Source organism: Sinocyclocheilus grahami, unplaced genomic scaffold, assembly GCF_001515645.1.
Source record: "Sinocyclocheilus grahami isolate Dianchi unplaced genomic scaffold, SAMN03320097.WGS_v1.1 scaffold653.1, whole genome shotgun sequence".
Classification (NCBI taxonomy): domain Eukaryota; kingdom Metazoa; phylum Chordata; class Actinopteri; order Cypriniformes; family Cyprinidae; genus Sinocyclocheilus; species Sinocyclocheilus grahami.
Window position 1 is genome coordinate 439777 of NW_015505832.1, and position 15898 is coordinate 455674.

The window sequence follows — 15898 nt, forward strand, 5'->3', positions numbered from 1 at the left end:
ATATATATATATATATATATATAGAGGCTTCACTATCCACACATTTGCACTTCTCTCATGTCTGGCGGCTCCAGCACGGTGATGCTGAATGCAGCCTTGCATTTATACACACACAGGCCCGACTCCGACGCCAGGACTCAAGGGGAGCTGCTCTTAATACAGGACCATAATCCCATTTCATCAGTTCATTCTCCCCTGACGCTTCCTCTCTCATTTCATTTTTCCTTCTGAGTTATGGATCAGGGTGATGGAGTGGGAACGATGCGGCTCAGAGGAGGAATTTCCACTCGAGCCCCTGAGGCTTGCGGGAAATATCAATTCCCGCCACTGCATCAGACAAATCAGACAGGCTCCTTCTATTAGTTTACAGCTTGCGGCTCACCTTTTTTCTCCTCTCACTAACTTAATTTCTCCTCTCCTTCTTTTTCTTTTCTTCCACAAACAAAACACACATTGCATAGAGTCTTCTGTACTTAACAGTGTTGGGAGTAACTGACTAATAGTAATATTAAGACAATTATTATTATTATTATTGCTGTTGTTGTTGTTGTATTGATGCTCTGAAATCGTACATGGAGTAACAATGGGAAATGCAATGGCGTGCATTTCTCTTGGAACACTGGTGAAATAAACATTTTCAAATATAAGTATAGTGTCAAATATGCTAGTCAACTAATCAGTTATCTCCCCATAAAATATTTTACTAATACATTTTGTTAATTAATGTACAATAGTTAATATACAACTAAATATTCTGTATTTATATATCCCTGACAAGGATGAGAGATTGTACTGACGTTGTTTTTGGTCCTGTAATTGTAATGGGATTCAATAAAATAGTTTGAGCTGTGCTTACAGTCAGAGGTACACAAAACAAACAATGTATTTTACTAGTGTTTCCCGCTGGCAAGCGAAGGTGAGAGTGCCATTATACTGCAGCTGTGGCAAGTTCATGCTCGTATCTCATGAACCTGTGTCAGCACAATGGTGTAAATCACACTTGCTTTAGTGATAGATGACACCCACCAAGACGCCAGACAGAACTGGATTGCATGGAGCACAACACTCAGCTCAAACTCATACTACAGAAAAGAGGGAGGTGGAAGAAGGATTGCTGTGTAAACAGGCTCTTTACGTGCCGCTAATGTTCTGATTGCCAGACACCCAATGAACAATACTACTCTGGAACACCAATCTTTACCAAAAAGGTAAAGCCTGATTATTGGATCGACAGATCTTGATCTGGGTTTCTGGTCTTGACTCCAACTCTATGGATACATTCAGAACATTAATATTAACTAACAGTAAATACAAGCTGACAAATATATTAAAGAACAGGGAGGAAACATCAATGAAAGGAATGTGTGGGTGCCAGCAAAATGTTCCAGGTTTCAGTAGAAGTGAGACAAATTCATATACTGTTTCAAAAACAATGGTTTAACTGAAAACAAAATTAGCATCTGCAATCCACAGGTAAGATTCAAAAACACAAACTAAGGCACCTGTTCAAAGAAAGAAGAAAGGACAGAACAGCAAATCATCTTAGCAAATGAAGAGCCATGACATCTACCTCTGAAGACTTGCACAAAGCAGACACTTTTGACACTGTACATCTTGTTGTAATATAGGTCTCATGGTTCTATTTTGTTCTGTACAAAACCTTGAAGATGCTCACTCATTGCATATGACATCTCTGAATGAAAAAAAATCCTTGTACCTCAAAAAGATGTGCAGACAATTTTTTTTTTAAGTATTTCATATACGAGTCTTTCATATTTCATCTATATGGGAGTGAAAGTTTTTGAAGAGCTGAGTATTACAGTTGAGTTGTCCCGGGGAGACTCTGAAAATGGGAATTAGACATTACAAGCATGTTTTATACATTACGCTCAAAAGGATGTGCACTCGGCATTCTGAGGAGACTTTTATACAAGAAGAAATGGAAAGATTGTTCGAAAGTTTTTTACTTCTGTTTTGTTGTACTTGTATTGTTGTCTGGATCAGGTTAAATATTTAACTTTTGTCCAATTAATCCTACCATTTTTTGTCCACATCAAAGGCAACATTCAATACAAAGAAGAACTTTTTTATTAACCTCACCAGAACGTGAGGCTGGATGGCATTTTGCATTTGTGGCATTAGTCTTAACACAATACATTACAACTACACTACCACTATATTCTCTAATATAGGCTTTTACCAATGTAACGGAATTAACTTTTTACTTTCATTTCTTGGAGGGAAATAAATAAATAAATAAGTACACCACTGTTCAACGGTTTGGAGTCGGCAATAATTATCTTATAACTCACAGCGGTTACATTTACTTGATTAAAAATACAGTACAAACAGTAATATTATGAAATATGACTGGTAATGGTAATGTAATGTGTTCATACAAATTACATTTTAAAATGCAATTTATTCCAGTGATGACAAAGATGGATTTCAGCAGCCATTACTGCAGTCTTCAGTGTCATATGATTGTTCAGAATTAATTCTAATATGCAGATTTATTTCTCAAGAAACATTTCTTATCCTTATTAATATAAAAAAAAATGTGCTGCTTATTAATTTACTTGAAACTGTGATAAAAAATATTTTTCCAGGATTCTTTGAGAATAATTTTTTCAGGAATCTTGCTGCTTAAAAGAACATTTTATTTGAAATAGAAACCTTTGTAATATGATGTCTTTACTGTCACTTTTGATATATTTAAATCACCTTTGCTGAATAAAAATAATTTTGTTTATATAAAAAAAAAATGAACGGTAGTGAATGGAGAGTTTATTTTCTTAAGCGATACAACTGATCTAGCAGTTACACTGCTGCTACGGTGAAATTCTGCAGACACAGGATGTACAAAAAAGGCCAAATACTGCAGGCCAGATGACTAGACTGAGCTGGAGAGAATCAGAGCTCACACAGGATCCAAACATGTCTCCATGGAAATGCACGAGCACCAGGATCATTTGTGTGCCAATGCAGCAGCTGGAGGAGAGGCTCACAGCAGTCAGAACTGCCATGTGTGGACAGCCTCAGAAAGACCACTCTCTGGACCCTTTAACAACAGCTAATAGGTGACTCGCTTGAAAATGCACAGCTCATCACATGCTGCCATCTGAACGGAGCACAAACATGAGGGAAAGACAGAAAGTCTGGAAAGTTTGAAATAACGGAAGCAATCAGTCCGGCAGGCTGGGCGTAATAATGTGATGGTAAATAGGTAGAGATCTTCAACCATTTATACTGTGGTATATCTGTGACAACTTACCAACTACACTGAAAAAAAGGTGTAAGATAGATAGATAGATAGATAGATAGATAGATAGATAGATAGATAGATAGATAGATAGATAGATAGATAGATAGATAGATATAGATAGATATTCAGAATGTATATATTTTTAAGTATGTCCAAACGTGGTCAGTTTTGCATTACATGACAGGAAACAATGTAGAGGTCAGATTCAAACTAAAATTTCCCACATGAGCACCACAGCTCAATTTGTTTGTTTCAATAGGTTTGCTAAGTGGAGCTCAAGGTAGAGGCCTTGACAAGAACTTCAAGAGTCTTATATCTCTCATTGCAATGCAGACTCAAAAGGAATGAGTCACGTTGCCATCGAAAAGCAGAGCAAGTATTGACTTTGATTTAAGAGAAAGCCAAGTGTCTAATTACAAATTCTAAAAAGACAGGAGGAACGTAAATATTCATTAAAATGCTCTTCTTCTCATCATCTGAGAGAGGAGAAAGGCTTTCGCTCTGACTCTGTAACTTTTCACAGCACTGCAGTAAGAGGCATCCAGGACATTTTAGCCTTTGTCAGTAAAATGTGCACTTATTAAAAGTGGCCTACTGAAGAGTTGACATGAATGAGAAAGTTTTACTTATTGAATGAAAATTATTATTTGGGACCTGTGAAGCCAGTCCAGTGAACCAAATTAAGCCCTACTGGTACGGGACAAGTTTTCTCTAAGGGTGTCAAGTGAATTTATGTTTCATTGGCATCCTACGTGATTTTAATCCCATCCAAAATGAACATGTCTGTGTTCTTCAAACACAACCAACACATTACAGAACAAATTACATAGTGCTTTCGACTTACTCATGCATCCTCTGAGAAATCTAATCCAGTCTGGATAGGAATGTCTATGATCCTGGTAAATTATATATATATTTACAACACTTCCTCTCATTTATTTTGACCTTTGTCGAATACCTTAAGCACATTTTTTGTTGTTGTAATGCTGCCTGGCACAACTTCATTATAGATTTTAACCTTTACACCAATGTTTTGCCTGGATACAATAATGGATAGTTGTGCTGCTGGCATCCCATCTAAAGTAAAAAGAAAAGTGATTCAATAAGTAGAGAAACTGCTCAGAATGGCAACTGGCTACATCAAGTGTGATCATGAACAAAATCTATATACACATAGACACTATCGTACAAGAGTTAGGAAAAGTATGCTCATCAATGCTCATCTTATGCTCATCAAGGCTACATTTATTTGAAAATAAATAAATAAATGAATGAATAAATAAAAACAGTAAAACAGTAATATTGTGAAATATCATATATATATATATATATATATATATATTCCTGTGGTGGCAAAGAATATATTTTAAAGACTTGTATTGTTATAAAGACTTATATTGTTAATCATATGTAGTAATATAAGTATTTACTATCCCTTTTTATAGTTTATCTTTTATCACTAACTTTATATTCATCAAAGAATCCTGAAAAAGTATCACATTAATAAAACCACTTATTTTAAATCGTTCTAATATTTCACAACATTCGTTTTTACTGTATTTTTGATCAAACAAATCATACTAATTCCAAACTAAAATATTTATATTAAACCTTATAAAAATGTCTGAAACATAAGTAACCTAACAATAAGTTAAGAAAAAAAAGTGACATTGCATTATTGTAACTTAAACACCACTTATAAAACTAATCCCATCAAAATAATGCTTTGGATATGAGATTTACTCTTTTATATCTGAAGGAAGGCTTTGTAATCGTAATGTGTTTGTAAGTCTCTGCTATGACGGATTTCATAGCTCTTAACTAATATCAGATAAGTATGTCACATTTTCTAACAGTCTCATGAAAGACGCCCACTGCATGTAAAACAAGCGATATGAACACTGTATTTTTTTCCCTTTTGTCTCAAGCACACATTCACAAAGCAGCATCGTGACAGGCATCTCTCCCTCTGCTTGTTTCCACTCATGTCCTGTGAGTCAGTGTTGCTTTTAAATGTTGACTGACATGCATGTGCCCAACGTCACATGAAAAGACAGAGGCAGTGACTGCAAACCAAACACCTCTGAGTTGGAGTAAGTTATGCGCTGTGTGGTGCTTTGGCCTATGTGGTGGAAGGGTTGTGAGGGCATGAGAACGATCCACTCAACCTGAGCAGAGTGTGAGTGCTCTGGGCCTGGTGCCTGGATTTGACTCACAATAAAGCCCTGATGGTAACCATGACAACAGGTGAGATGATGACAAGAAAAAGTGTCACATGCTAGGACTGCATGTGGTTAGTTAAGAGTGAGAGAGAGACTGTGTGTGTGTTTGCCTTGTGGGTTGCTGGCCATGGAATAGGAGGGGGAGTTCGCTTTGCAGTAATTAAAGTGGCTGGTTAGCCTCCCACAACAAACATCAAAACACCCATATGCCCATAAAGAATGTCAACATATGCAAGTATAAAAGGATTTAAACTTATTAGAGCGCTGCATTGTTTGTTAACCTTGCACTATAAATAAGCACATAAACGGCAGTGTCTTATTATCCTATCATCCGTGTTGCACTACCTCACAGAACAACAAGGCAGTTCAAAGATTCCGGGTTTTTGGCAGTAGAAAGCCTGACTCACTTCAAAACTAAGTTCTATTTGCAAGGCTGTTACAAAGAACACTGCATGCATGTAAAAAAAAAAAAAAAAGCTGAGATTCTAGACATTCTATATCTTTACATGTACACCACGAGTCTGTATATTGCAAATAATCATGATTTAGAAGTTGGATGGAATGCTGGATGGAAAGATAGAACAATAGAATAATAAAACGACAGGCAGACAGATAGATAAAAATGGCTATTGTTAAATGTATGTGGTTGAGTGTTTATTAACTGCATGAATGATGATGAATGAGTAAATAAATAAACAAATAAACAATGAATGAATGAATGAATGAATGAAAACATACATGCATACCTATGTTAAACTTTGTTTAGCCAACTTTTGTATTCCAATAAATAAGTAGCATGGGCACATTGAATTACATTTATTTGTGTCTTGTTCGGCGTCCTGGGGTGTTACAAAGTATTTGTGAAATCTAGCTAACAAAATATATATTGTGTGTTGGAGTGTTCCAGACGCTACATTTGACTGATTTAATTGTGTTGCTGTGTTTAGTGTAATTATATAACGTTATTACGTTTCTAGGTTTCTAGCAGGTGAGAAGACATTCAGACAGAGAGCAACAGGATGTGGTGGCCAGCAATGAGGAATGCAGTACAGCACAGCTTAGAACAAGCACTAGAGCAACATTAATTTTTTTGAATGAGAGGGTGTGGGCAGAGCTTGAAGTAGGTGCAAATCTAGTGAAACTGCACTCTAAAAAATGCTGGGTTGTTTCAACCCAACTTTGGGTCAAATTTGGACTAACACAACTTTTGGGTTAAAAATCTAATTTAAAAATTAACTCAATGGTTGGGTTAGTCCATATTTGACACAAAGTTGAGCTGAATCAACCCAGCATCTTTTAGAGTGTGCTTTGTATGTGTGGTAAAGAAATAAAGTGTCATCGTCTATGAGCTGTAAGCGAAACACCACCAATCTAGGATCACGCTTCGTCCTTGTCTACTCCGGTCTTCTGCTGAAGAACCTTATCTAGCCACCCTCAAACCGTCACTGATGCAGCCATTACCCAGAACCCTCAGCATGACCCAGCATCATATAATATTCATCATCATAATACAGCCTACTGTGTCTGCTGTTGGCTTGGAAAGTAATGGATGGACTAAACACACACTTCCATCATTCTACTTCTACTCACTTTAATTCAGGCCCAGCTAGAGAGCTGAATCGGTTTATTCACTTGAGAAATATGATGATTCTGACAGACACAAACAAATGTGTTGATGTATACATGTGGTCCCAATGGGCACTCAAACACAGCTCTATGTGACACATTCTCCCACCAGGCAAATATCCAAGACTGTAAAGATTAAGTTTTATTGATTTTCCCATTTGGGAGACTGGTAGGTGCTTATCAGAGCACATAGAGCACTGCACATTCTCCAGGGATCTGGCTAAATTCTCTACCACACACATACACACAAAAACGAGTGGTTTACACCACTTGAGGGAGGTGATGTCTGTGTCGATGGAGTCCACTCATGTTCTGGTAACCGGTGACACGTGCGTGTTGGTTCACTGCTAGCTGCGGTTGATTTGAGTGTGTGGTTACAGGTCTGCCTTTCATTAGGTCTAGACAGGTGTCACAGGACAGCTCTGTTTCTACCACCAGCTGTAGTTTACTGAGGGTATTTTTGAGTGCACAGCACTGATTAGAGGTTACTGAAGAAATACCTTTTCTCACAGCTCATTACACCAACAACCTATTTTTACTACACCAGTCCCGTCATCACTACCTTCATTCTACTTTTCTAATCCAGCCGCTCCTCCAACCTCACTCTAATCAGTCCATCTATCCTGTCCAACCTGTCTGTCTGTCCCAACTCCCAAGGGTCAAAATGGGGTCCAGGGACTCCCAGGGGGCTTAAAATGGGTGCTTGGGAGTTCATGGAATATTTGAAAGAAAAAGAGCAGTGATTTACTAGGAGTTTTCTTAATATAGATATTAACATTTTAATAGCAAGTTACTACAAAAATGAATAAATAAATAAAATAAAAATAAACAAACTAATACAATTTAATATGTTTAATAATATTTGTAATATGTAATTGTAAATGTAATATAATATGTAATAATGATGCAATATTTGTATTTGTAATAACTTATACGGAAAAAGAAACACTATTAACTACAAAATAAATATTCCAGATAATGTTTCTATATTTTAGTCATTAGTGCTACACACACACACACACACACACACACACACACACATTTACTTAGCTATCTAAATGGGGACATTCCATAGGCGTAATGGTTTTTATACTGTACAAACTGTATTTTCTATTGCCCTACACCTAAACCTACCCCTTACGAGAAACTTTCTGCATTTTTACAATTAAAAAAAAAACTTTGCTTACTTTATTTTTATACCAGTTTTACAAATGAGGACACCCCCAAAGGGAGTTTTTTGGAGATTTTGTCAGGTTTAGCTCACTTTTGGGTACAAATGTGTCTCCAAAATATGGTTAAGTACTGTAGGTACACACACACACATACATACACATACATATACTTTTTTCATTTTATAATACATAAAACCTTATTATATGTATTATTATTATTATTATTATTATTATTCATAATGTATAACATACTAAATAAATAAAAAATAGATCAATAATTTAGAGTTTTTATATATTTTAACATTTTAACAGTAGCAAGTTTATATACATTATTATTATTATTATTATTATTGTTATTATTACAATTTAAAATAAATGAATATACATAAACAACCTGTATTTAAAACTTGACACTTACATGAGTATTTTTCAATACACATGAAAATACATAATTGCAGGTCTCTTTATCCATCTATCCAGCCGTGCTTTTACTGTCTCTTCTGTCCAAACAGAATAGAATTAAGGTGCATTGGACAAGGGAACATTGGCGATGAACCATGATTCACTCCAAACGGGCATCAAACCAGCAACCTTCCGGTTAGCAACCCTCATCATTAACCAACTCGTCTCCCCTCCCTTCCATTGGCTATACAAAATGGGATCAGCACTCTGGTGAAAGCTGCAGCTCACGGTAAGCTCCATGGTCCTCTCTCTCCCTCCCTCCCTCCTCACAGGAAGGGTAAGCCTCAGTTCGGCCTGACCCTTCATTGCCATCCCTCCACATTATCTCAGCAGAGGGCCAATTATAGGCATTAACCACCATATACACTCAGAGACCCCTCTTTAGCCACCGCTGGGCTCCAATAACATATTACCATAGAACATCTTTAATAGGAGATGCTGTTAATTGTCAGGCGACATGAAAACCTGCCCACTAGCATGAACTTGTGTGACAAGCCCTAGTGACAGTGTCATTTAAAGACAGAGGGGGGAAAAAACTATATTGACAACGGCAGACAGAGACTAGGACATCACGCTTCAAAAAATGATTCATTGAATGAGTCAACGAGTGATTCATGAGCAGGATTTATGGGCAACCATGAAGACAGTGACTGACTTGCATTGACAAATTGCTTTGTGATGGTAATGACAGACAAAATAGCTGGTCTGAATACTGAGCTTATGAGAACTCACGAGACTACATATCAAAGTCTACATATTATCCATTTGGGATGTGGTTCGTTTTTTGTATGTTTAACGGTGACTGTCCAATATTTATTGTCACTGATGATATTTTGATCACAGAGGTGCTAGTCAACATGATATCAGGATATATAAGCTGACTGGCTGTTTCAATGGCTCTACATGTTTGTCTTTTTTGTACAGTACATCGAGGATATTCAAGAAGGATTGAGATGAGATTAATTAAAAAATTGTTTAAAGCCAAAAAAACATGCCCAGGCTGGTGGAAGATTGAATGCCAAAACAAAAAATTCTCTAATCTAGAAAAATCTGACAACAACATGTCATTACAAAACAACATATTAAATAATCACACATATCTCGATCTGTTCCAAAAGTCAGGGGCTACACAATTATGCAGAATTAAGCAGTCCTATTTTTCACATACTGCATTCTATCGATCAGTTCATCATTTATCATAAACTAATTCAAAATTCTTAATTCCGAATCTAAACATGAACAGTTGACCTCAGCAAAGCTCCATCGTAATGATCTCTTCTCTCTGAAGGGAAGTTGTTTTTGGTTTCTTGTTTAGAATCTAAATAAAAAAAAAAATGCTGTCAAACATTTATAGAGTATGGCAAATTATCAGGATACAAAATAAACCATTACATTTTAATCAGGGAGGTTAATTTTGTAGGGATTTTCTTAATATGAGCAGACACTGATATCAGCATTCACAAAGTTCGCTAAGTCACCCAGCACATGAATCCCATATTCGTGGTTGATTTCCTGTCAGTATGGTAAACTCATCTACTCATGAGATCGAAACTAATTCGATCAGGAGACGACAAAGCTTTCTTGGTATCAAGGACTGAAAGAGTTCATTCACAACCTATAGAAACCCCATGTCTTGGGACCCACCAATGGATGGAACCATTATGTCCAGAACAGGAAAAGACTTCTATCATGCCCTCAGGCACGCACAGGATATACAGCGTGACGCCACATGACTATCCCATGTTTAACCACCTGCTTCCTGCATGACCGAAACCCTTACTTTCTTGTGCCACAGACAAAGAAACAGAACATTGTATCTATTTTAAAACACAAATTGTTTAAAACGTATAAGTAGTGAAAATGTATCCACTGTATGTGTTAGGCCGTATATATATATATATATTTTTTATGTGTTTATTGAAACCATGATACCTCAATCTTGGCCTTATAACTTTTCTTTTAGTGATTATGATTACTGTGTATGCAAAATACCTGTTGTTTAAGCTTGAATGAGAGCTTGTCTTATTCGCCGAACATTGGTGTTAATGAAAAGTTTATATTTTGTATTATTCTCTGGTGATAATACTGTTATCAGAAGAGATTTTAAAACTTGCAGAAGTGCTCTCCACAAACAGCATGCAACAAGCCACCATCTGATTGGACAGCGACCTGTGGGCTGGACAAAAGTCAGCCTGCTTAAAATGGACACAAAGCCCTCTGGCGCGGTCTTCCGCTCGGGCTCGCACTCTCACTCAAAAGAACGTTGGCTTTCACCTTGGTGAGCGCGACAAAGCGCCCACGCCATACCACCGCATAGCAAGACCATCTAAGAACTCAGACACTTCAGTGAGACTTCGCGATCTTCAGAGATCTTAAAAGTCTTGCAAACTCAGGCTTTTAGCAGGACTGCTGAAGCCTCTTCAGTAAACCGGCAACCAACCACTCCAAGAGGGCTTCCCCAAAAGAACGTCATTTAAACGTCATTTTGACGTCAAAGCAACAGCCAATCAGCGAGGGAATTTCCCTCAACAGCCATCCAGGAAGCCCGCGACAGCGAAGGAACTGCCTCAGCGTTCAGCTCTCAACTAAACAGAACGCAAGTAAACAAACAAACTCTTCAAATCAGCTGAACTGGTGTAGAGCTAAATTAAACAGTAAAGATAAGACAATCGCTGCTTGGTGTTCTCCTAGGCTGAATTTAAAACCACTCGCGAAACTTAATGCAACTCCGTTTACTCCTTTCCTTGAATCTTTGTGTGTATGTATGTGTGTGTATGTTTTAGTTAGGTTTTTAATGTAATCTAGATTAGCCAATAAAATTCATGTTTAATTTATAAAGAAGGAGTTTCTTGGCTCATATAATTTTAAGGTTAAACTATGCTAAAAAGATCCCTTGCTACTTAGCTTGTAGCTTACTTATAATAATTACCTCTAAGAGCTTACAAATAATCATAATTGTGTGGACCGTGGCCAGGAAAACACATTAAATTTGTTAAAAGATACTAAGAATCACCGGCTCGCGGGACGACCCTTGATTTGAAGTGCAGACTAACAAATTTACCAATGGTTTGATCAGGTGGACTTGAGACATTCAGATTCCGATGTCCTAGCAAAACCTGAATGTGGTAATAATCATTAATTCCCTATAATTACAAATTAATAATGAATAAATAAATGATACAGTCATTACAATTTAGTGAAATTATTATTATTATTTGTTTTTATACAATACAAAAATAATCAGGTCCCCAAATCAAAAACCTAAGTGGGCAGTTTGGGCATTTTGAGTCACTTTTTGTAACGTCAATTCAATGATTTACACTATATTTTATAATATCTTATTTTGCAACCCTGAAGAAAGCTATTTTCTTTGAATGTGCAAGAATTTAATTAATTTTCTGCAACTGGTAAATGACTAGAAGAATAACAAATTGCAGTAAATGGTAAAACTATTTGTGCTACAAAACCAGTGTGTTTATGATTATAATGAAATAAATCATATGACAACAAATACCAGGCTGCAACTTCAGGCAGCATAACACCAATATAATTGGTAAATGCACAAACACATGAAGTGTAGCTCTGTTGAACGAGCACTACAAAATTGTATCACACCAAAGTACCTTGGTCATGAGGCTTCAGCTGTGGCTCACCTAAAGAACCTCTCAGTGGAGATGGAGTTGCTTAGAGAGGCAAATCAATAAGCCTTTAACCTCAGGGCACGAACCGGCTAGGGAATAGGGCTGAGCACCAAAGGCTTCTGGATCTTCACAATATTGATATTGTTTTTAAAAGTGCTACCTTAAGACTATTACTTTTAGTCTTGTAGTTTGACTTTTAAAAGCTAACTGTATAAAAAAAAAAATCTTAGTGATTACATTCATATTATCCAAGCAGACTATACAGCAGACTATAAATACTCTTCATATTTATTGTGTGTGTGCTGGTATTCACTATGTTATGGGGACCAAATGTCCCCACAAGTATAGTAATACCAGTAAATTTTGATCTTGTGGGGACATTTCTTAGGTCCGCATGAGGAAACAAGCTTATAAATCATACAGAATTAAATGTTTTGAATGCAGAACGTTTCCTGTGAGAGGTAGGTTTAGGAAAAGGGTTAGGGGATAGAAAATACAGTTTGTAAAGCTGAAGAACCATTACACCAATGGAATGTCCCCATTACGATAGGAGTGTGTGTGTGTGTGTGTGTGTGTGTGCGCAGGGACAAATGCTACTGGTCAAAAGTTTGTGGTCATTACAATTTTGTTTTTTTGTTTTTTTTAATTGAAGGGATTTAAATATATCAAATGGAGCTGAGAGTACCAGGCTTACAAATATTAAAATGCATATTTAATTTACACAACATTTGTTCAAAAATCTTTGCAGTTGTAATGAAGAAAAACAAATAAATGTAACTTACAAGTGGTCAGGAATTTGCTGAATTTTATTAATGGCAAAAGTTCAGATTCCTCCCAAATCCGCTTAGTTTTCATCTTTGAGTGCATATTCTGTACGGGTCTAGTGAAAATGTCTTCAGCTAAGAACAAAGAATTAGGTGAAAGGCACAGACGGAAAGAGAGAGGTGTGATTATTCCCCATAATGTTTGTTCTGACAGCTCAGAGTATCCCACTTGCATTAATGAGGGCCTACAATCCTAAACCACTACAATGGCGCAAATGAGCAGAAAGGAGGGTCACTCAGGAGTTCTCATAGTTTCCACAAAGACCTCCACATTCCTTTAATGACTCACAGTGTCCAAATGGCCCACTGAGAGAAGTGACTCTTTCATACTCATCTGAGAGTAGGCCTATGGAGTCAGGCCTTGGGGAAATGGGTGACTTTTTTTGTGCACCAGTAGTCAATTATCCAAGACGGCAGAGAAAGTACAAAAAGTAATTTCAAGGCAATGCTTCCCCTGGTCAGGAATAGTAGTAACTGTGTGCAGGTCTTCATGCAAATCTCTGCAGCATGACTGAGGCGGGTAGGTCGACCTCACTGACAGGACTGCTAATCCAGAGCAGAGCCATTGATTTAACATGTCCCTAAATGCTGTACTCTGCCTGGCAAGTGTGGCAATTTTAAGTCTCATCAGGACAGGGCAGAGCATGTATACATTATAATTGCAGGAGAGCTACGGTGGACTTAAGTGTTAGCGGTTTAATGGCTTAGTTCCACCGGATACAGAAATCTGTGGTTAAACACTTAATGAAGCAGAAAACATTACCATTGCACATAACAGAATATTGATTAAGTGTATAACGCATAAACACAAATCTAATTGATGCTCTGAATATTTTCAGGTCCACCTCCTTTGTTCATGTCATCTCTATTAAGTATGGAAATGAAGAAGAGTCATATCTATCCAGCAAGGTACCTTTGGGATTTATCTAATCACTATCAATTGCAATGGGGTGTACAATATAGACACAACTGTGCTCTGAGCAATGAAAAAAAATAATTTGCATTTGTGTAACATTTAAACCCATATTATATTCCATCATCAATATAATCTCACAACCTTTTGACAATAAAACAACTTTTTTTTAAAAGTGCACTTATACTTATAATTATATTTAAAAAATGTAGGAACTTTGGTTTTGAATCCAAAAAAAAGTAATTGTTCATTCAAAAATTACAATATGACCTTAAATTTTTTCTAAAATCATACATTATATATATATATATATATATATATATTTATATACACACACACACACACACACACACAAAAAGGCATAGGAGTTTTAGTCGTGAGTTAAGGTAATCCGAGAAGATGCTGATCACTTGCTCTTGATTGCATACTCCTGTTTAATTCATATTTCACAGCATGCTAAGCAAAGGAAAAGGCTGATTTTAAAATTAGGGGAGCTATCAGAAAGCAGGCAAACCAACAGATGCATGCTAGCTTCATGTACAGGATCGTCACAGCTCATTGTCCTTGAAAATTAATCAGAATTAAATGACAAGCCTGGGGACTGCAATCCGTGGTGCACTGCAACAAGGCTCCTGAGCAGAATATTTATGTAAGCCTGGCTAAGTGGCAACAGATGATATCTGTATTCCAATTGGATGGCGAGACTTGAAATGGCTGTGATAAACAAGCCCAGGTAGGCGGCATTACAAAATGTAAATGTAGTGATTCGGGTTTAAGACTAGGCCAATGAGGGCATGTGAGGGTGGGGCGTGAGGAGGAGGATAAGATAGTCGCCATGCTGTGGACTATATCTGAGCTTATGTGTGCTACCAGCTAACTGCTATGACATATGGTGCATGATGCCATTACCATGCTCGCCGTACACAAGGTCATTTTTTAACAACCTAACAGCCTGAAAAGGCAATGCTTACACTACAATGCCATTTTGAATTCACTCTGATGGTTCGATTGGAGTCTGGCAAAAAACACATTAATTTCACTCTGAGACCGTATCAGTATTGGTTTAGGTTAGCTCATTGGCTAGCAAGAGTAACTAGCCATTGGAACTCACATAGTGACATGATGTTATCAAATCTCAAAAAACAATCAATAATACATATCTAGATTTAAGAAAACAGAATGTTGTTGAAATTCATTGAAAATGTTGAAAAAAAATTATAATAATATAAATTAATAACATGATATACTACATTTTCTATTGAGTAAGCATACGTCATTTTGGGTGCTGCCCACCCGTAGCCATGTGCTCTGCGTATAATAACAGATCAAATAATAATTAATAAAAAAAAAATTATGCAATACTTGTTTATGCAATACTTTCAACACATCAAACCACAGGGAATTGACACACTGCTTAAGTTATTAGAAGGATATTAATCTGTAGTAATAAGCAAACCATGTACTACTAACGGTAGATGTTGGCAGATAGATACTGTGTTCCTATTTATTTAGGAAGCGAGGGAGGGACTGGAGGGGGGGTGGTAATGTTTTGGTTGTGTGCTTCATTTAAACCATAGTTTAAGCCCAGCCTCTCTTAAATATCAAATTGTCTCAGGCACCGAAAAGAGAGAGCGAGAGAGAAGGAAAGAAAGAAAAAGAGAGAGAGCATTGAAGAAAAAAAAGGGTGAGCAGAAGAGCAGCAGGGGGAGGTGGAGGGTGGGAGGGAGAGAGAGAGAGAGGGAGAGAGCGCGCCTGGGCTGAATTGTGAGTGGC

At 37.0% G+C, this 15898-nt stretch overlaps 1 protein-coding gene across 1 annotated transcript in view; it reads right to left on the reverse strand.

Moving 5' to 3' along the window:
* The window catches only part of LOC107558616 (catenin alpha-2), a 128391-nt gene extending 127437 nt beyond the window's left edge, over nt 1-954 (reverse strand). Inside the window, exon 1 of the mRNA XM_016242278.1 lies at nt 892-954. Within this exon, the coding sequence (XP_016097764.1) occupies nt 892-954 (63 nt within the window). The remainder of the gene's footprint in view (nt 1-891) is intronic.
* Nucleotides 955-15898: the final 14944 nt, after the last annotated feature.